Source organism: Biomphalaria glabrata, chromosome 2 (genome assembly GCF_947242115.1).
Source record: "Biomphalaria glabrata chromosome 2, xgBioGlab47.1, whole genome shotgun sequence".
In the NCBI taxonomy this organism is placed as follows: Eukaryota; Metazoa; Mollusca; class Gastropoda; family Planorbidae; genus Biomphalaria; species Biomphalaria glabrata.
The window spans coordinates 52,559,134-52,585,620 of record NC_074712.1 but is presented as its reverse complement, the minus strand read 5'-3'; the positions used below and the strand labels follow the sequence as shown (position 1 = coordinate 52,585,620).

Sequence of the window (26,487 nt, the reverse complement as noted above, 5' to 3'; positions counted from 1 at the left end):
TTGAATAAACAAACACGGGTTCGGAAAGGAGATTGTACACAAAAAACAACAACTTGTAAGTATGAGTTAGTGTGTTTAAACCAAAAGATAGTCATTTGAAGGATTGCAGCGAACAACAGAGTAAAAGCTGGACATATTCACAATTAAAATTATTTCCCGTCGGACTAAAGACATGACCTCAAAAAAGAAGCATCCTTCTTTTGCCAGACGCCTGGTAAACCTAATCATGGAGACAACAGCTTCTTTCTTTCATGATAAACCAGACATTTTCTCTTATTAAATAGGAGACTTTATTGTTTCTGGCTCTTTATTTTTGAAATCTAATTACAATTTATCATTACTATAGTCTATTATTATTGCAACGTATTATGAAACGTATTTCAAATTATTTAGTGCTGCCAGGATCCTAATGAAAAAAAAAATCATTGCAATTTTAATTCGTATGATACTCTGGTCTGCAACAATACCGCTCTCTGACAAGTAGGCCTAATGAAAATCTCTAAGAAGTAAGAAAGTTCAGGGTCACAGAGATGTAGTCAGACGACAAGGTCATTAGTCAGTATTCTTTCGGTCATCACAGTTGGGTGTTATAGATCTATTTTGTAATTTTATATCGTACAAGATACGCTAGAACAAATTCTTACAAGTGGTCCTTCTCTACTTGTGCCATTAAAGAATGGAATGGGTTGCCTGAATCAGCCAGGAAAACCAACGACTTAAATTGGTAGAGTGTAAGTCATTGATTAACATGCATGACTAGATTGACACATGAAATGCGTAGGAAGTAATATCTTCTTTTTTTTTTAAAGTAAAGTCTGTAATAATTAATTAAAGATAATTTCCACAGCCGCTTAATCTCCAAGTTAAGGTTTTCATATTTTGTTCTTTTGTCAGTTACGGTTTTTAACTTTTCATGTTTATAGGCCTACTAACCTACTGCAATGTCGATTAAATCTATAATTAAATTGCAGATTTTTCATGTTTATCAAAAGGTAGATAGACTATAGATAGATCTGGTCTATAGATCTTAGAAGTCTAGATCTGCTAGATAGATCTAGATACTGTCTTATCTGTTAGTTAGGTAGTTGCTTGACTGGAGAACCTTCTGTGAGTATTTATAGTTAAGGGGGATTATTTAAATTCTCTTTAATCGTATGTCAAGGCCAGGTGCTGGTCACCTGGTGAATTAGTTTCGCTATCTCAGTCTGGTTATGACGACCTAGGTAGAAAGATTCTGACAAATTTGAGGATCCTGCAATTACGTGCTCAATTGTTTCCCCTGTATTTCAGCACTTTCGACTTTGCCTACACATCATCGAGTATCAGGATATGTTTTTCATACATTTTACTTTTGTTCTGATAACTTTGTCCTGTAATGTATATATATATATATATATTTAGCAGCAGATGTAGACAGCACTGCTGAAACATCAACTCAGCCTGTCCTAAATCTGTGTTCTTGGAGTCCAGGAAAACAGATTTCACAATCACATGAACAAAATGCAAAGGTAAGTGAAAAAAATAAATCTTCACCCTCCCCCCCCCCCCCCCAAAAAAAAAAAAAAAGGTGTAATGTACAGCTCACTCAAGGTAAGCTGACTAGTCATACTCATAAGGATGCAGTCAGGTTTAAGTTGCATGCAGGACGTTTCTACCTTTCACTAGCTCACCATATGCTACCATATTTATTACATCACTTTTCACATGATTGGACAGAAAAGAGATTTTTGAAGATGAGTTCTTATAAATGAAAACAAAGTTTTATAATGAAAATATAATCACCATCAAGTGATTAAGAAAAGATAAATTTTAGTAGAATTATCAGACACTGCATGTTAATAGGATACCAAAAATGAGGACAAAAGCCTTGCGAAAGAGTAAAAAGAAAGTCTAAGAAGCTTTAAACAAATTGCAGTGTATTTGATGAAACATCAGTAAATCATTGGTTTTAACCTCTAAATTAAGTATTTTAATTTTAAATGAAGTGACTTTGCACCATAGTTAACCTTTTATACAAACATACACATGGAACTCTGTACAGGCCATTACACATTGTACTTTCTAAGAAGAGGGCATATATAGATTCCCTGAAGATACAATGTGAATGCTGTTTGGTTGTTGACCTGGTAGGCTTACTTGAAATTTGCAGTACCAAAACATGACAAATTTTCTTGTCTACCTTCTATATGAACAAAGGTGTTTATAAAAAACATATTCAAGGCTGTAAAAAAAACAACTCATTACTCTAGAGTTAAATTTAACTTTTGAAAAAACAAAAGCGTTTATACTGCTGAAAGAACAGTAGCACATTGGACTTAGACAGTGTGAAAGAAATGTTTGCAAACAGCCATTTTGTCTGTAACTTAATAAAGTAGTTTAACAACCATAGATTTACAAACATGTATATCAAATAAATTGTAAGCTTAATTTTTAATGATTGCATTTTTGGGCCTCTTCTCTTCTCTTTTTTTCCTATGAACTTTGAGCAAGAAGGTGACTGACTAGATTTCAGTGTTAACTTTTTTTGAAAAGAATCCTTTAATTCACAGACTGAAAATCAATTAAAACTTAGCTTTTCATTTAAATATGGTAGATCTAATGAAATAAAAAAAAGGCTTGCATTTATTTAAACTTCTTGCTTCAAGACATCAAAACCATTTTTACTTATAATAACTTTGGCTCTTTGATAAGTTGACATCATATGCTAGCTACTTAGTAGGCTTATATAAAGTATAATTATAATCTGTAGTATGTTTTGGCTAGGATATAGGTCGATAGTCTTAAATTATAATTATTAATTAAAAAAACTCTTTTTTTTATTATTTCAACAGTCTGCTTGTGTTAAAGATTGGAATGAGGGACCCATAGTCACAACAGAAATTAAAATAGATTTATCTTCACAAGTAAATGGTGTCTATTTAGACATACATTCTAAAAACAATATCAGTATTTATGATATTATTGATTCTGCAAATAATGTTTCTTCACAGCTGACTTATCCTGAAGGTAACACATAGATCTAAATCATGATAATTTTTCATGTGGGATAATAGTTCAAATCTATTGCATTACAATGCGCTTACATTTTTATTTAATCTTAATACACATGTTCCATTGTTAACTATAGATTTATTTTTGTTCCTCTTTTTCAGAAAACCAAACTATATTGATTATTGTTTTATCCTGTTTTCAAAGCTGTAATGAGAATGACATTAAGTGTGTCACAAATGCAAGTGTGTTATATATATTGCATAATGTCAGTCAGACCAATGACATAGTACTTTATATAAAGAATAACTACACAGTCGATGTTTACTTGGAACTGTTAACATCTGAAACAGAATTTCAGGATCTACTCATTTCAGCTGGAGAATGGAATTCAATAAACTTTGGGAAAACTCTTATTTATAATGGTATGATTTATTATAGTTAGAAAAGATACAAAGGCTGAGATAACGTTTCTTACAATCTCGTTTTAATTTGAAGGTAAATGTAATTTATGCTAATAAATGTTTTTAAAAAAATCTTAAAATATCAAAGCTTTTTTAAAATTACTCTTCTGATATTCTGATTTTATATTTTATCTCCTTTTAGCACCAAAGCTATTTCAAAATTACTTTTTTTGTTACTGAAATTGTGTATTTATATTGTATCTCCTTGTAGCTCCAACACTATTGACCTTTGTGGTAAATGATGGTAAAGAAAATCGGACAAAAAATTTAAACTTAATATTTAAAGAGTCCTTGTCAGGTCTTTATGTTGACTATAAAGACACAGTCACAATTGGTGAAGACAGCTATGTTACTGCTTCTGTATATTCTGGGAGTGATGTTAATATAGATTTATACGTAAGTAAATATAATCTTGTTTTGATTGCATTTTATTAAAAACATAACTTTTGACTCGACACAGTTTAGTTAATTGATTTTGTATTCTTTCCTAGCTTTTGTCTACAGTGGATGATAAAGCTTTTATTCAAAGCATTGTGACAAGCAGTTTGATATTTCAGTACTTGTTTCAACCTAGTGTTGAGTCTGATTATACATTTCTTGTGAATGCTACATCAAGTTGTGAACAAAATTTGATTGAAATTTTTACTTTAAAAGCTGAGTTTCCAGGTTAGAAATAATAAGACTGTAGAATTTGAAAAAAAAAAAAATTTTAAATATTATTTATACATTGTATATATTTAGGTTTAGAAATATTATTTGCAAAAATAATTGTTAAGCACTGTGATGAGTGGTATTAGTAGAACTCTAATATCCAAAGAGATTAAATAAAAAATATTCCTTTTCCAAATCACCATTGTTTCATCATTTCAAAATGGACATCTATATAATAATGATACTAAAATAAATTTCTCTTTTTCAACTATTTATGTTGTAATGTTAATCGAAATTGAGTGATATAAATTGCATTATATTAATGTTCCACTCTCAGATTATGCAGTATTTAGGGTAAACAAGGGTGTCATGTGGCCAGCCTTTACTTTTCCCCAACTAATGTCAGGTACTCATTAGAGCTGAGCGTACTCAGAGGCACCCTAAAGATCCCAATAATAAAATTCCCATTTTTCAGCAGGATTTGAACCATGGACCCTCTGGTTCAGAAGCCAAGCATGTTGCAACTCAGCCACAGTGCCTCCGCAACATATTAAAGTTCAGTAATTATTGTATTTTATAACAGGGAAGAAGATTATAAAAACATCAAAGAAAAAGGGATGCATTACAGATTATTATAAATAGAAGTTTTTATATATAGTTAAGAAAATTGTATAAACAAGTATATATATATTATATGTAATTTAACTTCATTTATCCTCACTTCCACTGTCTTACCATGCCATTTGTACCTTATTAACAAACCTTATATATACATACCACAACTATAATAGCATTTTCATTATTTTTCTTTATATTGAAAAAAAAAAGAAGTTATTTTTACTTTTGTTGTTTTATTCATCTTCAATCAAAAAATTGTACAGAAATTTGCCATAGAATAGAGCCTATAACAAACTATACAGTGGAAGACATCGAGACCATTGATATAAATGAGGTTTGTTCTTTTACATATAAATAGATATTAGCTAAAACTTTTATTGAGGGATATTACACAGTTGAAAATAAGTTTCATAAAATAATTTTGTTTCACATTTGTGCACAGCCAATTTGTGTTAAAGACTGGAATGAGGACCAGATCTCTGTAAATGAAATCAATGTAGATTTAACGTCTGAAAATATTGGTGGCTACGTCTATGCACATCAGGATTATAACCAAGTAAAAAATGAGATTCTGTCACATTTTGATCACCAAGGAGTTCTGATTCTTGGAGGTAAGACAATCTTTTCCATTCTTAAATTTCATTAGCATTATTGACTAATCAATTTATATCTAAATAATGTACATTTTAAAAATATTTTGTTTACCATAAAATATCAATGCATTTTGAAATTTAAACATAGATCATTGAAAGGAATTTTTAAAAAAATTTGAGTTAGTTTAACTGAAAGTCTTTGTGGTGATAATGTTCTAAGACTATTACATTGTATTCCAGAAATCAAATCAATCTTCATGATTATCTTATCCTGTTTCCCAAACATGGACCAGCTAGGAAATAAAACAGTCTTTAACAATAGTGTCTTCATATTGCACAATAGTAGTGATGCATTTCAGAATGTAATTTTTATTAAAAATACATATCCTGTAGATGTTTATCTTGAACTTTTCAATGAGACAAGCTCTGAATTAATTTTTACTCCTAGAAATGGTTTTGCTTTCATCAATTTTGGAAACTATTTGTATTACAATGGTAAGCTTTGAATTTCTTTGAATGTTCAAAATTCTATGAGTAGTGTTTACTTTTATTGAAAAGATTTAGATTACATATGAAATTAAAATAATGTAAAGGCATAATTAGATTATAAGAAAAAAAACATACTTATGATCTTGTTAAAGATCTAAGTATATATCATCATCAGCCCAAGTATTTCTATGCATCTTAAAGTTCTATCTTAACTTATGAAGCACCAGAGTTAAGATTAATACAAAATACATAAATAATTATGTCATTGCACTATATATATATATATATATATCACTATATATATATATATATATATATATATATATATATATATATATATATATATATATATATATATATATATATATATGATAAAACGTATTAAGAAAATTCATTTTATGAAAACAAGAATAATGAAAGTAGTTTTTCTTAATATTTTCTTCTCATATCATTGATTCATTTATACCTGAAATACTGCAAAGTGAAATGCGTTCCATACATTTCTTCTTATAAGTTCCAAGACAATTGAACTTCAAAGTAAACACGAGTAAACAGTATTTTTCCAAAAATATCAGCTTGATTTATAAAGAAGGCTTACTGGGTGTTGATGTTGAATACATGGATGCTGTTTTGGTAGACAATGAATACAATATAACAGCCACAGTTCTTTCTGGTAGTGATGTTCACATTGATTTCAGTGTAAGTAGATGTTAGCATTGTGTAAAAAACTTAATATTAACCTATGTTTATTAAAAAAAAAAAAAATCAGTTTTGCCTATGAAAAAATCCACAGATTTTATTCCCTGTTGACTTTGATGCTTTGATTGAAAATGACATAACAAATGAAACAAACAAAATCAAGGAAATGAGATTCAAGCCAAGCTATAAGTCAAAGTACACAATACTTGTTCATGCCAGCTCATTTTGTAAAGAAGCTTTAGTAGTCATCATTAATATATCAGCTTCATTTCCAGGTATTTCTAATTTTTTTTTCTGTAATATTTCTAATTTTTTTTTCTGTAATTGGTATATTCATAAAAATAACCCAACAAATTTATATTTTAAGATGGAAAGTTATAATTTACCAAAGTGGTATCTAAAAATTATATATTTTTTCACCTTAAACATTTTATTTATATCATTCTTACTGTTAATTTAAAAAAAAAATGATTCTTCATAATGGTAATTTAATGTTAATTTGAAAATTGATGTTTCTTTCAACATATTTAAAATTAGTATTTTTGTTATTTTAAAGTTTTTGAATTATTCTGTTATACATGTTTACTATGCAAGTTTCCAATGTAAGGTAAGAAAAAATACATTCCAGACTTGCACAAGAAAGTGTAAGATAATATGTGTCAAATTTTACCCCAAAAAGTATGTAAATAAACGTGCCACGCAGTACTCCATCTTCTAAGAAAGGGTCAAATGTCATAGTGGCTTCAGACAAAATATATTAAGAAAGAGTTTGAGTTGGGACTATTTAGTCCAACAGTGTGTCAGATAGAATTAGATTTCTACATTTTTGTTATTTGTTGTACTTGGATTTAATCACATTTTTCTTGTTGTGAATTGTGCTGAAAGTTTCTAAGTATTTAGGCCACATCTTATTGCCTGTTCGTCAATGCATATTTTTTTGTCAATTAAGTGGAATACAAAATCAATAGAGAAAATGACACATTAAGTTGTGAGCTTTCTCCTGTCTAGTGATGCAAATTATAGCTTTTTCTGTTTAGAAATGAGATGTTACGGTCATCTGTTTCTTTGGCCAATGGCTAACAAGGGTTTTACTTTCCCTCAGGTACCCATTAGAGTTGGGTGGCCTAAGGGGTACCCTAAAAATTCCAAAATTCAAAATTAGCAGTCTTCACTGCAATTCTAACCCAGGACCCCAGTTCAGAAGTCAGGTGCTAAACCACTCTGCCACGGCGTCTCCATGTTGAAGAGTGGTTTCTGTTTATTTATATTGATACATACAAACACAAAATACTATCTTACATATTTAGTTAGTTTAATACAATTTGTTTTCAGGGTAAGTTTGATTATTAGCAATAACAATGTGTCAATTATGGTAGCTCTGTGTAGTTGTAAATGGTAAACTAAATGTTAAAGGAGTTGAAGGTGGCATAGGATTGTTGATTGTGACAGAGAAATGTCTTTTCTTTATCACCTTAATAGTTTTTCAGTTTGTTTTTACTTATGTAAATGACAAAGACAAATTGTAACACATAGCATTGTGTTTGTTTTCATCTTGGATAATAAATCATAAAATATTTTGGAAATCAAAATATTTGAAATAATATTTTTTTTAAATATAGTGTTAATTTGACAGTGATCTCTCTAAATTGTTTTAAAAACACCCCTCAAATTTATCTCATTTTAATACAGAACTTTGTAACAGCAATGAGACTGCAGCTCAACAAAATTATTTACTGAAGGAAAGTATATATTTTCAGGTTTGTATAACTTTTATTCTAATTGTATATTTATATCTATAAGTTTCATTTATAAACTGAAATAGCACACTAAATTAAAGAAATTTGACTTAACTATACCATGAGCTAATAAGCATGATAATAATTAATTTTTTATAATTATTGTTTATAAATTTGTAAACTTAGTAGGAATTTTAAGTTTTTTTCTTCTAACAGCCACTTTGTATTAAAGACTCACACAATGACCAGATATTAATAACAGAAATCAACTTAGATATTTCAACTTCTTCTTATGGTTTTAACAATGTCCTGAATGGCAGCATTGAAAGTATGCAGACACTGATTTCAGAACTAAATTACCAAATCTCTCAGGGTAAGATAACTGGCTTTGTTGCAGTTTATGTCTTAAATTTAATTAGTTTTACAGTTGGATTAGTGGGCAGCATAGAATATTTGCAACTGCTAGTAGGCTGCATATGTAAAAAAAAATATTTTACAAAATGCTTTCCTTTACAAAATACTACTTAGGCCATTTAGCTATTGTATAGACATTCTGAGAAATGTTGTAGAAGTTATAGATAATTATTAAATAAATTTTCTGTACCTCTCATGCTGGAATGCACATTAGGTACAGAAGACAGTTGGTCAAAAAAAAAACATTGAGAAATTGAACAATTATTTTGTAAACAAGTACAGTGGCCAGCCTAAAAAGGAATAGTTGAATAAAAGAGATTAGTGTGATTTCTGGAATTTAAAAAAAAATTTTATACAAGAAAGACCAAAGTGCATCTCATGGTCATAGTTGGTCAGCATAAATCAGTTTATATAAGTCTGTCAAGCTTTGTTTTTATTAGTTAATTGGACAAATATTTAAAGTTATTTTTTTTTTTTATAATTTTTTATTTCTGATTCATTTCTATATTTTATAATTATATCCTTATTTTGTGGATTGATTTTGAAAGTATTAAACTTAAATCAACTTAATATCATGTTAATTTAGGATTTAGCCCAAATAAGTGAATAACTCAATTAACCGGAGGTCAGATTTACCGGATAAAAATTCTTTTGGAAAATAATTTTTTTATCTAAATTTTTATACAGCAAAAAAAAATATATTTTCATTTTTACTTCTTTTTTGTTTTTAACTTTTTTCTTTTAGGCTCACTCTTTATGGTGTATCTGATCTACTTTATAAAATATTAATTAAAATAATCCTTAAGTTTATTTGAATTTCAATGAAATATATTGTCTTTTCTCAATATCTTTAAAAAAACATTATAGCCTGAAAAATAAAGATTTTAGTTCATAATATATGGTAGAAATTAGATCAAGAAAAAAGTTCTTATCACTAAGAATAATCTACTTAACTTTTATTTTTTATTCAGACAAACAGACGATCATGATGATAGTTTTATCATGTCATCAAAATGTCAGCCATCAAACTTATAACTCTATTTTCAATGACACCATCTACTTATTACATAATATCAGCCATACATTTGACAGCATAGTTTATATAAAGAACGATTATAGAGTCAAAGTCTATCTAGCACTAACTAATACAACAGACAGTGAGAGTATTCTCATTCTACCTGGTGATACTGAGGCTGTAAATCTTGGAAACTCTTTAGTTTATGAAGGTAAGCAAGTTAACAAAGATTTCTATTTTATAACTGTTTAAAGCTCCTAACCTTCAATCAATAAATAATTTTTTGAAAAAATTCATTTGATATTATTTTGTTGTGAAATTAAACCATGTTTCTTTATGATCCCAAAAGCTCCAATTAGCTTTAACTTTAAGGTGGAGACTAATGAAGGCTTTGTAAGTAGAAACCTGAATTGGATCTCTAAAGAGAGTTTGTCTGGGCTTGAAATGGACTACAGTGATGTTGCTATAATTGGTGAAGATTACAATATAACAGCCACAGTGTTTTCTGGAAGTGATTTTACAATAGATTTCAATGTGAGTATCAAGTAACATTGGGCTCTTATTATCTTTACTGAAAAAAAAAAAGAAAGTTATGTTTCTTTTCTCTTGAAATGTGTATTTTATGTTTAAAGTTGGTGACACCCATCGATATGAAAGCTTTAATAAAAAACACCAAGTCAGGAAATGTTACAAATGACAAAGTAGAGAGCGTACTATTCAGTCCTAGATATGAGACTAACTACACAATTCTTGTGGATGTAAGAACTGCCTGCATGGAAAATTTGACTGAAACCATCACAATATCAGCTGAATTTACAGGTGATACTTTTATGCATGTAAAAGAAATTTTTGTAGGATGTAATAGGATGTATCTTTTCATTCAACTGTCTTTTTATAGATTTACTTTCAAACATTTACATATCTTACATTACATATGTAATTCTTTATAACTGCCATATATAATATTTATACTTTAAATACAATCTACACTTTAAATAATGACTAGGAAATACAAGTGTTGGCTTTAAATACTTTAAAATTGTACTCATAATAATGTTCACAAGCTAATGCTGAAGACTGGATTAGACAGCCACTGTCAGACAAATTGTATTCAATGGATGAGGCAAAATATATAGGTCACGGTTAGGACTGTATTGCCATGTGAAAAACTGTAATCTTTGGACTTGAAGACATAAAGTAAAATGTAAAGTATCCTGTTGCAATCTATAGGGCAGATAATGTAAAGGTTATATGTTTCTTTGACTGATGATTATCAAGGGTGACATGTGGCCAGCACAATGACTAACCACCTTTATTTCCCCTACTAGCTCAGGTACCCAATATAGTTGGCTGCACTCAGTGGCATCCTAAAAATCTCATAATTTAAAATCCAAGTATTCTCCAAGCTTTGAATACGGTACCCATTGGTTAAAAAGTCAAGTGGTGTACCACTCATGCGTCACCACTCAGCCACCACCCCTCCATACTTAAAGACAAGCCTTAAAAATATTTGGTGTTGGTGAAATTCACATAGAAATAAATAATTGAAAATGGTTAAGATTTAAAAGCCTGTAGTTAAGTTTGTTAGTTATATTATGTTAAGCATATGACATAGGTTTGAAGAATCTTGTCAGAATTTATCTGTTTGCCATGCGAATGAGTTAGAATTAATATAGTTCAAATGATTATCATTCAAAATATACTCCTAGATATGTGCTCAAGAAATGAAAATAGAACAGCCATTAATAACACAAATTCTTTTGAGTCTGATGATCTGTTTGAGGTAATTTGTTTATTCATTGTAAATTAGATGTTAATCTAGATCATGATTATCTTTGAAAGTACACATTAACTTTTTTTTTTACCCAAGATAGTATCATAGTTAAAACCAATAAAAACACAAACTTAATGTTATTAGTCTTTTTTTTTTTTAATTTTGTAACACTTTGTTATGTAAAAACAAAAAGTTTTAAGCTTTTATTTTTTTTTTTCTTTACAGCCTGTATGTTTTAAAGATGGAAGTTATGATCAGAAACAAATAACATTTATCAACATAGATTTAACTACTGGCACCAATAGTGGTTTTATCTATGGCCAAAATGCAAGCACTGAACTAATCAAGAATTTGACTGCTAATGTTTACTGTCCACAATCTGAAAGTAAGAATTTTTTCATTTTAAATTGATAATGTTATTTTTACTTGGTACTGTTAGGCCCTTTCTAATAATTTAAATCAACCAGTAGAATATAATTTAGCTTTGTTTCTGCAGCCATAGTTTGAACCTAAGATGTACTAAAAAAGATTTAGTATCCAAAGAGACTAAACAAATTTTATTTAAAATATAGTACAATATAAAACTAATAGTGATACAAATACCACACAAAATACAGATCATTACTATTTGTAAACAAAATTTTCTTCTGATGTAATGTAGCTCCTTTTTTTTTCTTTCAGTGTTTCCAGTGATAGTTGTATTTGTTCTAACATGCATAGAAACATTGAAACCTATATATGAAAATATACCACCTTTTTTGGAGTTTAATGAGACCCTCTTCATGTTACATAATGTAAACAACACCTGCAACAGAGTATTTTATTTTGAAAACAACTACTTGGCTGATGTCAGACTAAAACTTTCAGATGTAACTAATCATAAAGATCTCATGATTGAGTCTAAAAGTTTCTCTTCCATTAAATTAACAAAGGCTTTAATGTACGGTATGATATTTTAAATACTTTACTTAATATGTTTTTGTTACAATACCTCTGTTTATCTTGTACTTTATGAAACTAAAACCTGGGTGGGTGGGCTCAAAAAGCTGGACACAGATGTCAAAAAATGGCTCTAATAATTTTCATAGAAATTTGACAGTTCATGTATATTGTTGGGAAAGAACTACTAGCTGATTGGCTATATTAGTGTGATTGTTGTAATTTTTCAAGTATAAAAAGAAATAAATTTAAATTTGGATAGAGAACTAGAAAATATCTTTTAAAAAAGAAAGTTTCCCTTTCAGACCTTGTGACCTATATGACAGATTATGTTAAGGTCAACTATTTCTTTGGCCTAGATTTAATGAGGGTGTCATGTGGCCAGCACTGACCAACTGCCTTTACTTTTCCTTAACCAATGCCAGGTACCCTTTAGAACTGTTGCCCAAAGATCCTGAAATAAAAAATAATCCAAGTCTTCACCAGGATTCTAACCCTGGACACCTGGTTCTGAAGTCAAGTGCTTTACCACTCAACCACCACGCCTTCAGAAAATATCTTGAACGAATTAAATGTCTTAGGATATTTTCACATTCAATAAAGAGTATAATATTTTATTGTTCAGGAATATTTTGTGCAACGCCTTCTAGAAAGACCTAACATTTGAATATTATAAAGAATAGTATATCAATACATTCCCTTAACCAGGATTCTTTCTTTGGTGGGGGGAGGGGGAATGGGCCAGGGTAAAAAATGCTCAATTTTTTCTTTTAATTTGACATTCATTAGTTATTAGAGAGGCAATCAATTGCTCTCAAAGTTGTGTAAAGGAGGTATTGTTATAAAAAAGTATGCTGTTTTTCTTGTTTTGACATTTCTGAATACAGAAAAGAATTTAGTGTTAGTGATATTGTTTCATGTTTATATTTTAATGCTCACATTGAAGACTCTGAAATTTTCCGTGGGTTTAGGGATATCATTTAGTATTCATATGCTATCTCATAGTATTGTTCCTTTATTTTATTGAATTTTTGGATTTTAAATGACTTGATTAAATGGATTGTATTATACATTTATCTAGATTTCACCAATTTAACATTCTCTCTGAAAACCAACAAAGAATCTCATTCTATGAATTTGAGGTTAAAGTATGAAGCATTGCAAGACCTTCAAATACAATATAAACCAGTTATCTTAGTCAAAGAAGTTCTACATATAACTGCTTCTGTAACTTCTGGATGTGATACAGAGTTTACATTTGAGGTAACTACATTGGTTTAGATAAGTCAAGGTTAAGCTAAATTGAAAAAAAATTGATATATTTATCAACTTTCAGTGAATTTCAAAATTATAACATTTAGTTAGTTACTTATTTACTAAAAGTATTTTAGCATAATTTGTATTGCCTGAAAATCATGACTTTTTACAGTTTAAATTTCAAATATGAAAAATACTTTAACACATGAATATGCTTAAGAAATCTTTTTTTTAAGGGAAGATGTGTAAATTATTAGATTCAACATAAAATTTTAAAGTTGCTATTCTTATATTTTTACAATTTCTCTGTTCAGCTTGCAGATTTATGGGCGAAACCTGGGTGGAACCTAGACACTGAACTTGAAAATTGATTTAACAATTTTTTCTAGAAATTTGACAGTTGATGTATATGTTTTTGAAAAGAATTACTAGCTAATTTGTCACATTGGAAAAACTCTAGTTTATAATCATAAGTATAAATAGAAAATTGAGAACTAGAAAACTTTAAAAAACTTAATCTTGAACAAACTCTACTCCTACGGGTATGTGGGTTCTGTTTATTCAAGAGTTTAATAAATTAATATTCAGGAGCATTTTGCACACTGTCTTCAAAGTCTAAATCTATATATCATTAGAATTTTATATACTCTGACTGTAAATAGATTTATGCATACACTTAACTTGGGAGGGGTAATTGGACGGAGTAGAAAGTATTTGATTTTTGTTTTATCTATCATTCATTAGTTGTTAAGAGAGTGATGTTCGCTGTTACGAAACAGTCTTCAGCTTTATTAAGATGAATTGTCTTTTTTTTTATTTTACTTTTTTGACATGCTTATTATTTATGCAGCTATTAAATACTTCAAAAATGTAATTACTTTTTTTAGATTATATCGCCTGATAATAATGACTCAATATTGGCATATTTGGAACAAGAAAAACCAACTTCTAATCTGCAGTCTTCAGCATTATTTATTGCATTTGATGAATTAAACTTTACTATTGAAGTTGTTGCAAAATCTTCATGTGGAGAAAACTTGTCTCAAGTTCTTATTGTCTCAGCTATGTATCCAGGTTAGTTTGTTTTGTTTATTTTACATGTTTCGGATGTTCCTTCAGAGCTGAAGATAGTTGACTTCCTAGTCCAAACCTCCCGCAGGACGACAGGGGATGTGAGCGGGCAGGGTTTGAACCTGGGACCATCGATAAATCCAAACGACAGTCCAGCGTGCAAACCCAACGACTAGGCAGCCATATTATAGTCTTATTATAGTCCTACTATACAGTCTTCATAATATAGACCTGTTTGTAATTTCAATTAACTATATATAATGTATATCTCTTATTTTAAACAATGTATAATTGGATGCTATACCAATTATTAAAAATCTTTTTATCAAATGATTGTCTACAAATTAAAGATGGGATAATAATTATTTAACATAAATATCTGATAGGATAATAATTATTTAATATTAATTACAAATTAGATAATAATTATTTAACTATAAAATTTTCTATCTACTCTACCATTTGGATGTTTAATGTAGAGTTATGTCTTGATAATGGAGCATCTGTCAGCATCAGTAATGGTACCAAGGATACCAACAATAAATCAATGGTTTGTACTATATTATTATTAATTACATTAAATATTTTAAAATCATACACTAGTCTCTTATTTGGCAAAGATCCAATATTTTTTTAAATATAAAAATTAAAAGGAAAAGTATTTTTTGTACAAAATTATACATAAAAAGACTTTAAAATACAATTTAAAATATTTTTTCAAAATAGATTTTAGGAGCAACAATATAATATCTGATTTTTATTATTGAAATATTTGAGAAATATATACATACATGGGCCTAAAGATTGTTTAGTGGTTATGCATTTCTTGTTGTATAGATAATTGCACAGAATACAAAATATGAACAAATATTCAGCATTTAAGATAAGCATGCTGAAATATTTCTTTATTTGATATATTTTTTTATAATAACTGATACTAGATAAATTTGCAATTTTGTTTTGCTATATTTCATTTAGCCTTTATGTGTAATGGACTTGAGTGAAGATAACAACACCATAACACAAATAGAAATAGATTTAACATCTTTGGAACCTGCAAGATTCAATGTTATCCAAAATGCTAGTTTGGCTTTGTTTCACAACTTAACATGCTGCAATGAATCCACTTTAGGAGGTATTTATTGTTTGAATTTAAAAAGGCTTTTCTTAAATGCATTTGAGTCAGTTCCATATATTGTTAAAAATAAGTAATCAATGAAATGCTGCTTTTAACTTAAATATTACAATACTTGTTTTTTTAATCCTTTTTTGGTTTTCAGAAAATGTTTTATATTACAACATTTTGCTGTCATGTCCCAAATACCAATTTGATGGACTTGCTTCAAATGAAACAATATACATTTTGCAGACAATAGGCAAAATTAGTGGAAATAAATTTCATGTTACCAACAATTATTATAATGATACTCAGTTCAATGTTTTAAATGCAACACTTGGTGCTCAAGATATTCTTCCAAAGTCATTTATGTCGGACCCAATCACAGGTAAGAAACTAAAATTCTTATTATTTAATGAATATAGAAATAATGATATTTAGATATTATTGTATTATCTAATCTAACAATTTAATTTTTAGTTTACACAATTAAGTGTATTTCTTTTTTATAAAGATATCTGTTTTATGCCAATGAATGTTTAAATATGTTTACAGATCAACTACAACTTTCTTTTGAGCTTACATATCATAGAAAATTTTATAAGAAAAATATGACACTTAGATATCATGAAGCAATGACAAGTCTTCTTATAAATTATGAGCCAAAAGTGTTATTGGGTGGTGAGCAGTGTAGTTTTACAGCATTAGTGGAGACAGGAGTTACAGTTACTTTTGATTTTCAAGTAAGAATATTATAGTATTTGTTTTTCAGATAGGTAATAAAAAAATTAGATTATTTTAAAATAAAGCTATATTTAAAAAAAAAATTATAACTCCAAAAAGACTTTTAAAAATTGTAATTCTTCTTCTTCTTTGTTCTCATTGTTATGTTGGAGTGTTCAGATGAATAGACCAATACATGAGATGAACTGCGCAGTGGTTTCCAAATCAGGGAGCTCTCCATATAGTTTCCTTTCTATTGGGGTGATTTGGGGCCAATGTCTTATACGGGCCTCTTGGTAAAGAGAGCAGTTTTAGAGGATGTGGTCTGCATTCTCTGGTGATACTCCACATGGGCAGATTTCACTGGTTCCAATTTTGAGCTTCGGTACATGTGTTGTCGCATTCTGTTGTGTCCGGTCCTGAGTCGAAAGATTAGACGTTAATCTTGTCGGGATAGCTTATAGTAAGCGTCATCTTTCTTGTGATTTGGATGAGAGCTCTTCCATTTCTCATTTATTTTATTTATGATTAATTTCTTCAATTCTTCTGGATAGAGTGCAGAGTTTATTAGTGAGTTAGTTAAAAATTGTAATAATTTTATTCCTAATAAAATTAATACTTCAAAATTGTAATAATGTTATTCTTAATCAAATTAAAACTTCATTCTATTTCTTTTTTATTATTTGTTAAAAACAGTTATGACTTGCAAATACTTAGTTTTGAAGGCAGCTTTAAATGTTGTAAATGTTAGGTTACAATGTGTAGATTTTTTGCAATTTAGCTATCATAGTTTTAAAGCAATAAAATAGAGGTAAAGTAATTAGTAGTTAATTGGTAACATTAAACAAAATTCATTAACCCTACAAAGATTTAAGCTTAATGGGGGAGGGAAGATCAAATGGAAAAGTAATAGAATTCATAAACAATTTATTTTTTTATTTTTTTAATATTCTAATGTAATATGTCTAGGCTGAGTTGTTAATGATCATGCCTCTTTCTGAGCACATTGATTATTAACTTAACACACAAGATTTAAATAAATGCAAACAGACTAAATCATCTGCAGAGGTTTCACTAAAAAAATTAATTCACAACAGGAATGGCCTAGTTTCAGTCACAAATATTTATAAATGTGGCCTTTATGAAAGCCTAGCATGTACTGTTTGTCATCTAAACTACAGTCTCACTTTTAATAAATATTGTCATATTTGACATTAACTTTCAGTTGCCTAAGGCAACCTTACACCTATTCTTACAATGTAATAATATTTTTTAAAGTACTAAATAAAAATAGAAATATCAACAAATTTAAATAATATAAAAAAGTGTATTGGTAAGTGATATTATGAAACCTAGTGTAGCTTATGTATAAAACTAGTTTATAATAATATAAATGTCTTTTTGCCTTGTTTTAATTGTTTCTTTTATTAAATATCATTGATGATATTATTGCAAATTTTTTTTAAAGATATTATCTCCATTAAACAACAAACTATTGCCAAGCAATATGTCTATCAAAGCTCAAAGTGAAGATAGAGTTGCCACACTGAAATATACACCAGACTTTGTGGGGACTTATTGGCTATATGTGACAGCAACATCATTTTGTAGGGAAGTTTTAAATCGGACAATACATTTTGGTGAGCAGTTTTCATTCTTCTATTAAATTTTCATAATTCATTTCTGCTGGCCAGCATTTGTCATAGAAAACATTGTAAACTAACATGAGTTCATGAGTTAAAAGAGTTTATGTTTGAAATGTTAACTATTTAGTCACCCATCGTTTGAACTCAAACCAATGAGACTAATATGGTAAGGTCTCAGTGACTTTGTTAGATCTGCAAGAGTATATTATTTTTGATTGCCTGTTTTTATTTCTTCAAGTCATTTGATTAGATGCTAGGAAGTAATGGTTTACATTCAAGATTTTCAATTTAGGTGGATTATTAACCAAGGTTATTATGATCATATTGTATCATTGTCCATTCATTTTTTTTTCTATTAAAGTAACATATTTTTAATCATGAACATGTACACCAAATGCAGTTTATTGATTTATGATAAAAATTTCCTTGAATAGTGTGATTTATTCTTCAGATGCACAGCTATGCATGAATAGTTCACCATCAACAGTATTTGACATTGAAACTTTTTGGATTGATGTAGAACATTTGGTAATCTTCTATCATAATCATCTAGATTTTTTTCTAATGTTGTGCTAATGTCACAGTCTTGGTTGACATTGCCTGCTATATGTTCACCTAGGGTCACTACACAATAACAGTTTTACAGCTAATTATATTCTATATACTAAAAACATGTATTTGCTTTTTTAGTTTATATCTTTATAAAATTGTAATCAAATCTTGACAGATTTATTTGGCTTTAAATGTTTTTGTTTTTTTGTTAAGCCTTACTGCATAATGTCTTGGGATGACTACAAAACTAACATTGTTGAGTTCAGTATTGATCTTCAACTACAGAAAATAATAGGATATAAACATTCTATTAACTCTACAACTGGAAAAATGAACAAATATGCATCATCATTGAAATGTTCAAAGAATGGTAAAAAAAAAATTCTGTTATAATTATTAATGATAGCGCCACACCTTTTTTTTTTACCTACACCCTGTCAATGTTTAATAAAAGTATTGAATTCATAACTTTTGTTAGAAACAAAATACATTTTACTCAATTCCTAATAAATTTGTTTGTTTTTCAGTTATATATAATATAAAACAATGACTTAGTTACTAATTTGTTAAAAACTTGTGAGAATAAATTGTATTATTAGAAAAATTAATAAAATAGTTAATAATTCAACTGCTCAAATTTCAAAATTCAACAAAAAATGACTGACATAGTTGACATCTAAAACTTTTAAACAGATGTTCCAGTTCAATTCAACATTGTACTGACTTGTTTCTCTACATCTGACAATAATTTTGATGGCAATGACAGTTTTTGGTTTAACTCAAGTATTTATATTATAAGAAGATTAAACCATCCTTGTGAAGAGGTGGCAGTTATCTACAACAATTACACACTTGATGTCAAAGTTCTATACACAGTTCTATCTGTTTGGAAAGAAATTGTTATTCCACCCAAAAATTTTTCTTCAGTAATATTGGATTCATCATTTTCTAGTGGTAGGAAACAATATTTTTATTTCTTTTTAAATTGATCAATCAGCTATATGTTTGATTCTCTTTCAAATTATTCTTTTAAACTTTACAAAAAAAATTAATGTAAGCCAATAGATGTGGTAAGAATTTTATGAAATAATTCTAATCATAATTTTTCTTTTGCTACAGGTACTCTTTTGTTTAGTTTCATTATGCCTCATGTTCAAGAACCTTTTGTGAAAAATCTAAGCTTGATCCATTTTGATGAATTGAATGGTCTCAATGTTTCATTTGTCAGTGATGTCCTTGTAGGGTCTTTGTGGAATGGAACTGCAAGTATCAATTTAGGGTTGCAAGTGAAATTTAGTTTAGTTGTAAGTATTATTGTCTTATACATTATATTATATTTATTGAATAGATGTCTCATAACTATAACTTAGAGTAGTTGAATTATCAACAACATAGATAGATAAATAAATGTTAGAGTTGTCTTGTCTGAAAGTGACCATAACTGTCTGTCTTGGGTGTCTAGTCTGAAAGTACTCAGCTGCTCTTACTTTTTTTATTATTATTATTATAGCTTTTGTATAGCGCTTCTTTCATGCTTATAGCATGCTCAGAGCACTTTGGTCCAATCTCATTTAGGGACCCGTGGTGGGGGAGGGGCTATCTAGAAGTTGGTTTTCCGTGCTGCCTTTAGGCGCTCAGTAAACACAACTCTGCCCGAGTCGGGTGTCGAACCTCGAGCCCCCTTCTTGGTAGCCAAGCCAAGTTCAAGCACACTTAGCCTCTCGACCACACTTTAAAAACTTGTATTATGCAATATACTTAAAAGGAGAGGGGTTGTCAACTGACATTGGAAAGAGGAAAACATGAAAGTTCCCTATATATTACAAAGTGTTATAAATACTTTAACATTCTACTACACAAAAGATCATTTTGACAAGTTTTCTTAGAATATGTGGAAACATTGTTTGAAAAATTTTCTTAACTCTTTTTCTCCTATTTGACGATACCATCATTTATTTGACCCCATTACATTAATTTTTGTTTTTTTATAAACATTAATTTGTGTAATATAAAAGTAGCATGCATTTACCTTCAATTGTATACCAAATAAAACATTTTCTGATAACAAAGTTATAAAAGTTTAATCATAACAGGAAAGTGATGTACAAATGAACAAAATGAATAATTCCGTCGGATCATTGAAAATAATTACGGAGAGAAAGAGTTAAAATATATGGAAACATTTTACATAATGAGATATCATCATTTCAGATAACAGTACCTGAGAGAAGCACCAACAGAACTAATGTTAACAACATCACAATAGAATACATTACAGATAAGAAGGCTCAATTTTCTTTCCCTCCCATGGATGAGGGCAGATACTTTATCAAAGTTATAGCTACTTCTGCATGTACAGAAGTTCTGACACAAAATATTACTTTCTTTGCTCACTATGGAATACAGAATAGTAAATTAGGTAGGTAATAATTAAAGGTGGGTATATATTCTGTTTGTTATGGCTGCCTGGTCTGTTGTTCAGTTATAAATAGTACCGGGCTCATACCCTGCTCACTGCCATCCCCTGTCATCATGCAGGATGTTTGGACTAGGAAGTAGATTATCTTCAACTCTGAAAGGACATCTAAAGCATGTAAAATACTTAACAAAACATTTATTAGTCAAAAATATATATTTTGCATGATTCAGATTTGCATTTTTCGAGTGCTGTAAGAAAATTATCACTTCTTATTTATTTTGAAAAAAGAATCCAAATTTGGTATGTTCGGCCAAGTGACATAAAAAGCTTGACTTCCTAACAAAGAGGCTTGATTTTGAATCCTAATGCAAACTAGGAATTTTTAACTGGATTTGGACTTGAGCAGCTCAGAAAGCTTCTATCAGTACTAACTTCACCCACTTGTCTACAAAAAAGATTGAACCAGAGGGCACTGAGCATGATATAACATGAAAGTCTCACTTTACAAAGCAATTAAAAAAACCTCCAAAGATATAATTATTACTATTGCTATTACACTCTTTAATGAAATGTGGACATCCCTTTTTGTTTCATTGTACTTTATTATTTGTTGATTTGACTCAAATGTGAAACTTTGCATGCACAGGAAGTCTATACAAAAAAAATAAGATAAATTTTTTTTTGGTCAGATTTTAGCATCCTAATGGACAATTACTTGCTCAATTACTTGTTTCCATCACATTTTGTTTTCATTGGCAAATAATGCCAATGATGCTTTATGTTAGAAAAGATTGGTATTATCATTAAATGTTTTGTTTTCTTAAAACGTGTTAATTTACGATACCATTAAATACTGGCTAGGTTTTAGTTTTGTTCTAATATATATATATATAAACACAACACTTTTATTCTCAGATCTGACTTATGAAATTACAAAGCACAGAAAAAATGTCACTGTCTTTTATCCCAAAGATATTGTTGCAGTAGCCTTGAAAGTTAGTGATAAAATTCTGAGTACAAATACTCCAACACAAGTAGGAATACTTTTTTTTTCTTGTAAAATATTTGTGATTTCATTATTATTTTGTATAATTTTGTTAGTGTACAAAAGCTCTTTTTTATTATGTAAAAATTTAATTTATGTAGTGAATAAAAAAATGTGTTTATTTAATCAGCAAATTTGAAATATATTTTTACTTTAGCCCAACTGTACAATAAGCTGGGGTGACAATGAGACACTTCATGAGGAGAATGTTAATTTAACTCCAAATCAATCTTCTGGTTACATCTATGCCAGAAGTCACAGCTATACATTACCAGGACAATATACTGTTGATGTTGAGTGTCATAATGTTATGACTAGAGGTACAGTTTTTACATTGTTTTTGAAAAAAAAAAAACAACTTAGTCTTGGCAATGTAACATACAACACACATAGGGTTTTCAGGAAGAATATCTTTAAACTTGTAATTATATAGTGGGCAAATGTCTTCCTGTCTTATTTAAGTTCTCATATTTTTTTGTTTATTAGGAAGTGACCCAAGATGTTTCTCTGCCTCTCAATCTCATTATGTTCATATGTTTTAAAATGATTTGATCATATGCAAACCTTTTTTGCTTTGTCATTGGCGTAGGCAGTAAAAGGGAGATATTTTTCTGAAAAAAAAAACAAACAAACAAAAAATTTAACATGGAGTTTGTTTTTACTTTTTTCGATGTTCCTTCAGGTTTGAAGATTATTAAATCCTAGCCGAAAATTCCTGCATTTTGACTTTCTCCCACTAATACTTTTGTATAAGTGTAATTCATAGTTTTTATGGAACAATTGAATAGATTAAAAAGATAAACATCTATTTAAAGTGAAATTGCACTGCAAAATTAGTAGGAAGTTTTTTCATGTTTGACATATTACATCCTACTGTTGCTTGCTCAGGTGATAAGTGCTCCTCATTATAAAGATCCTCGGTTCAAACTCTGCTAACCGCCATCCCCTGTTATCCTTCAGGAAGTTTGTGGAAGGAACGTCTATAGATGTCCACTTTCATTTTAAAATCATATAGAGGACAATCTTTGCAGTAATTATAAAAATTGACATGGTTAATCACATTACTTAACTATTGAGTGTAAGCATGGGGGTTGAGTGGTAAAATACTTGGCTTCTAAACTGAAGGATCTTAGTCTCTGTAAAGACGAGTATTTGAATTTCTGAATTTTTAGGATGCCAACTATCTGAAATTAGCTGGGGAAAGTAAAAGTGGTTGGTAGTTCACATGACACCCTTATTAACCATCAGCCATAGAAACAGATGACTTTTACATCATCTGCCCTAAAGATCAGAAGAAAAATCTGAAAGAGGTACTTTACTACTTTATCATTTGGCTGCCTGGTTGTGCGTTATATTGGCCGGACTGTTGTTAGGTAGTCTATATCTTCCCAGGGTTTAAACCCTGCCCGCAGTTTTGGGCTAGGATGTAGATTATCTTCAACTCTGAAAGAACATCCAAAACCTAAAACATTTTACAAACATATTGAGCATCATATCTAATAAATGCCTTTGCTAAAGTTTAGATTCCCTTTCCAATGAGAAGTTTTAGGACAAGACAATGTGTCTCCTTAGCAGAAGAGATCATCATCTACCAGACAATAGTTCTCTCAACCCTTATATTGACTTCTGCACAGAAAGCATCTAAGTTTCTAGAACAATTCCATCAAAAATACATGGGCATATTAGGTCAGGATTACACACTGAAAAAATGATGTCCTGGTGTATCTATGTAGACAGTTTTGACTAATTTTTGACAATGCTCCAAGTGAATAAAATATTTCAAAAGGTGGATGAACCTCATGCAGAGAAATTCTTTTCAGTTCTTTAGATTTGAAGGAGAACAGAACAACAAAGATCTTCTAACATCTTCTAAATCTTAGTAAAAGAGTACTTTGGTAGTCATTAATTGGCATTTGAATAGATACACCTCATAGACTCAAAGCAAAGCTGCAGTGGCAGAAAATAACAGATCATGAAAAGGGGAATTAAATCTTGACACCACTCAGTAGACAGAAGCTTCATATAAATGATGTCCACAAATATGTTTGCCATAGTTTGTCTCCATAGTCATATAGAATTTCTTAATCTTCCTTAATTTTCTTATTATATTAAGAGGGTATTTGAAGATTTTATTTTTTTCCCTTATTTTAGTATAATTTTACAGAGATAACATTTATTCAGTGAAGTAATTTTTTTCGTTTAGATACCTATGATTAAATTAAATGAAAAATATGTTTTTTTTATATTTTAGTTTCAGATACAGTCAACTTTACCATAGTATCTCCAGTAGATCAAGCTGATGTGTTTTTAGTCCAAAGTCTGGTACCTTTTAATGCTTATTCTACTCGAGGAATAGGGAATGTGAGGCTCATTCAAAACTACATCTACACAGACTATCCTGATTTGATCATCACTTTAGACTTTGGGACTACCAACTCAACCTGGAATGTTACATTTGTAAAAGACACATTTGATTATTACTATAGCTATTCTGAAAAAGGAGAGTATGATATTAAAACTGTAATAGAAGCATTTGGGGTCAACAAAACATATAATTTTCATATTCGTGTTGGATATTTCATAAACTTTTTGCAAGAAAAGAAAAGATGGCTTGTTAGAATCAAAGAACCATGCACATTTACATTAGTGAGATATTCAGCCAATGGTACTTTGAATGTCAAGTTTTTTAGGGATGTTAATGAAATGGAAACACTTAATAAGATATTTGAAAATGGAGAGACTGTTATGAATGTTACATTTAATTACACTGATGAAACAGTCAGAGAAGCCAAAGCACTGATAGAAGTGGACAATATTACTGAAATAGAAAGTTATAAATTTGAAACATTTATTCCTTGCATTTCAACATTAGATTTTTTTGATGTAACATATAGAAATATATCAAAACCTCTAGAAGCCTGGCTAACTACTTTACCTACAATAAGTGCTAGGGCTGAGAGGACAGTTGATTGCAATATAACTGACATATTTTATATGAAGTGGCAAGTTTGGAAAATGGAAAATAATTCTTTAACATATAACTGGATTATGGAAAATTTAACCCTTGAAAAAACCATTGTTCAAAACTTTGCAGTCATTAAATCTATTGGATTTTATAAAATTCAACTCCAAATATTGCTTGATCGTAAAAATGAGAATGAAACAGATTTTATGTATTTAAAAGTTACATATCCACCAATAGCAGTAAAGATAAAGTATGGTCCATTTAAGCAGGCAAAAGTTGGACAAGATGTAACTCTGGATGCAGAATCTGAGACAAGAAGTCTTGCTCTAAGTTCATCTAAAACTACTACTAACAAATATTTCTACACATGGGCATGCTATTTGTTGAACTCCAAAGAGGAAATAACTAAATATACAAAAGAATTAAACAGTGGTGTTAGTTTTGTGAACTTAACAAAATGCAACATCTCACTAAATTCAAAAGCTGGAAAAATTACTGTACCAACAATAACATTCTCTTTACAAGATTTGGTACTATTTTATGTCACTGCACAAGATGATGATAGAAGTGGTTCTGCAGGTCAAGTTGTTGAAATGACTGACTTGGAGCCTATTGATGTAGTCATTGAGTAAGTTGAAAGAAATAGTCTATAATTATTACTATTTAATGTTGTTGAGCAACAATAGTTCAAAAATTTTGGATGAATATCTAAATCTAAATGTTATTAGCATTGATTGTAATTACATTATGAACTTTTTCCAAAATTGTCTTTATTAGAAAACAAAATGCTAGGTGACAATTAACTAAATTACTTTATAGTAATATACATAGGAAAGTAATTCATGCATAAAAAAGAAATGTATAAATTAAATATTACATGATCAGTTAGGATGGTTGATGCAGAAAGGAAACAAAAGGAAAGTACCATTTTTAATATTTGACTTCTCTCTCATGCTCTTATTTTAACTCAAATTTATTCTTTTACTAAGTTTATTTTTATTACATATAACTTCTAGCATTGCATAAAAAAAAAAAATATTTTTTAATATTTAATATTAAAGAGTAGACTAGCTACTTATGCTTTATAAGACTTTGGCTTTGAGACCCAAAGAAACTCTACTGCAGAATATACCCTCTGCTGACTATAAGTTTACATCATATATCTAAATATATAGGTCATACCTCTGTCTAAGTAGAAATATAGATACTGCACTCTTTTATTATCTTCAGACTAGAAGGCAAAGCTTTTATCAAAAGCAATTTAAAAAAGATGATTAAACTGAAATTTAGCAGCAGTTGGTTATGATAGGGA

General features: G+C 29.3%; 1 protein-coding gene across 1 annotated transcript in view; it reads left to right on the top strand.

Moving 5' to 3' along the window:
* Positions 1-979: 979 nt before the first annotated feature.
* The window catches only part of LOC106054069 (uncharacterized), a 53,750-nt gene continuing 28,242 nt past the window's right edge, over positions 980-26,487 (top strand). The window contains exons 1-34 of the mRNA XM_056021359.1: positions 980-992; positions 1,402-1,508; positions 2,832-3,006; positions 3,153-3,413; positions 3,664-3,848; positions 3,944-4,118; positions 4,985-5,055; positions 5,164-5,332; positions 5,555-5,809; positions 6,318-6,502; positions 6,597-6,777; positions 8,192-8,259; positions 8,455-8,611; positions 9,624-9,878; positions 10,017-10,201; positions 10,300-10,486; positions 11,377-11,450; positions 11,667-11,826; positions 12,123-12,386; positions 13,462-13,643; positions 14,525-14,711; positions 15,188-15,258; positions 15,687-15,843; positions 15,989-16,213; positions 16,381-16,568; positions 18,017-18,188; positions 18,646-18,722; positions 18,960-19,116; positions 19,440-19,700; positions 19,866-20,050; positions 20,958-21,165; positions 22,081-22,199; positions 22,368-22,530; positions 24,462-25,803. Of these exons, the coding sequence (XP_055877334.1) occupies positions 5,572-5,809; positions 6,318-6,502; positions 6,597-6,777; positions 8,192-8,259; positions 8,455-8,611; positions 9,624-9,878; positions 10,017-10,201; positions 10,300-10,486; positions 11,377-11,450; positions 11,667-11,826; positions 12,123-12,386; positions 13,462-13,643; positions 14,525-14,711; positions 15,188-15,258; positions 15,687-15,843; positions 15,989-16,213; positions 16,381-16,568; positions 18,017-18,188; positions 18,646-18,722; positions 18,960-19,116; positions 19,440-19,700; positions 19,866-20,050; positions 20,958-21,165; positions 22,081-22,199; positions 22,368-22,530; positions 24,462-25,803 (5,648 nt within the window). The 5' untranslated portion in view covers positions 980-992; positions 1,402-1,508; positions 2,832-3,006; ... (4 more) ...; positions 5,164-5,332; positions 5,555-5,571. The remainder of the gene's footprint in view (positions 993-1,401; positions 1,509-2,831; positions 3,007-3,152; positions 3,414-3,663; positions 3,849-3,943; positions 4,119-4,984; positions 5,056-5,163; positions 5,333-5,554; positions 5,810-6,317; positions 6,503-6,596; positions 6,778-8,191; positions 8,260-8,454; positions 8,612-9,623; positions 9,879-10,016; positions 10,202-10,299; positions 10,487-11,376; positions 11,451-11,666; positions 11,827-12,122; positions 12,387-13,461; positions 13,644-14,524; positions 14,712-15,187; positions 15,259-15,686; positions 15,844-15,988; positions 16,214-16,380; positions 16,569-18,016; positions 18,189-18,645; positions 18,723-18,959; positions 19,117-19,439; positions 19,701-19,865; positions 20,051-20,957; positions 21,166-22,080; positions 22,200-22,367; positions 22,531-24,461; positions 25,804-26,487) is intronic.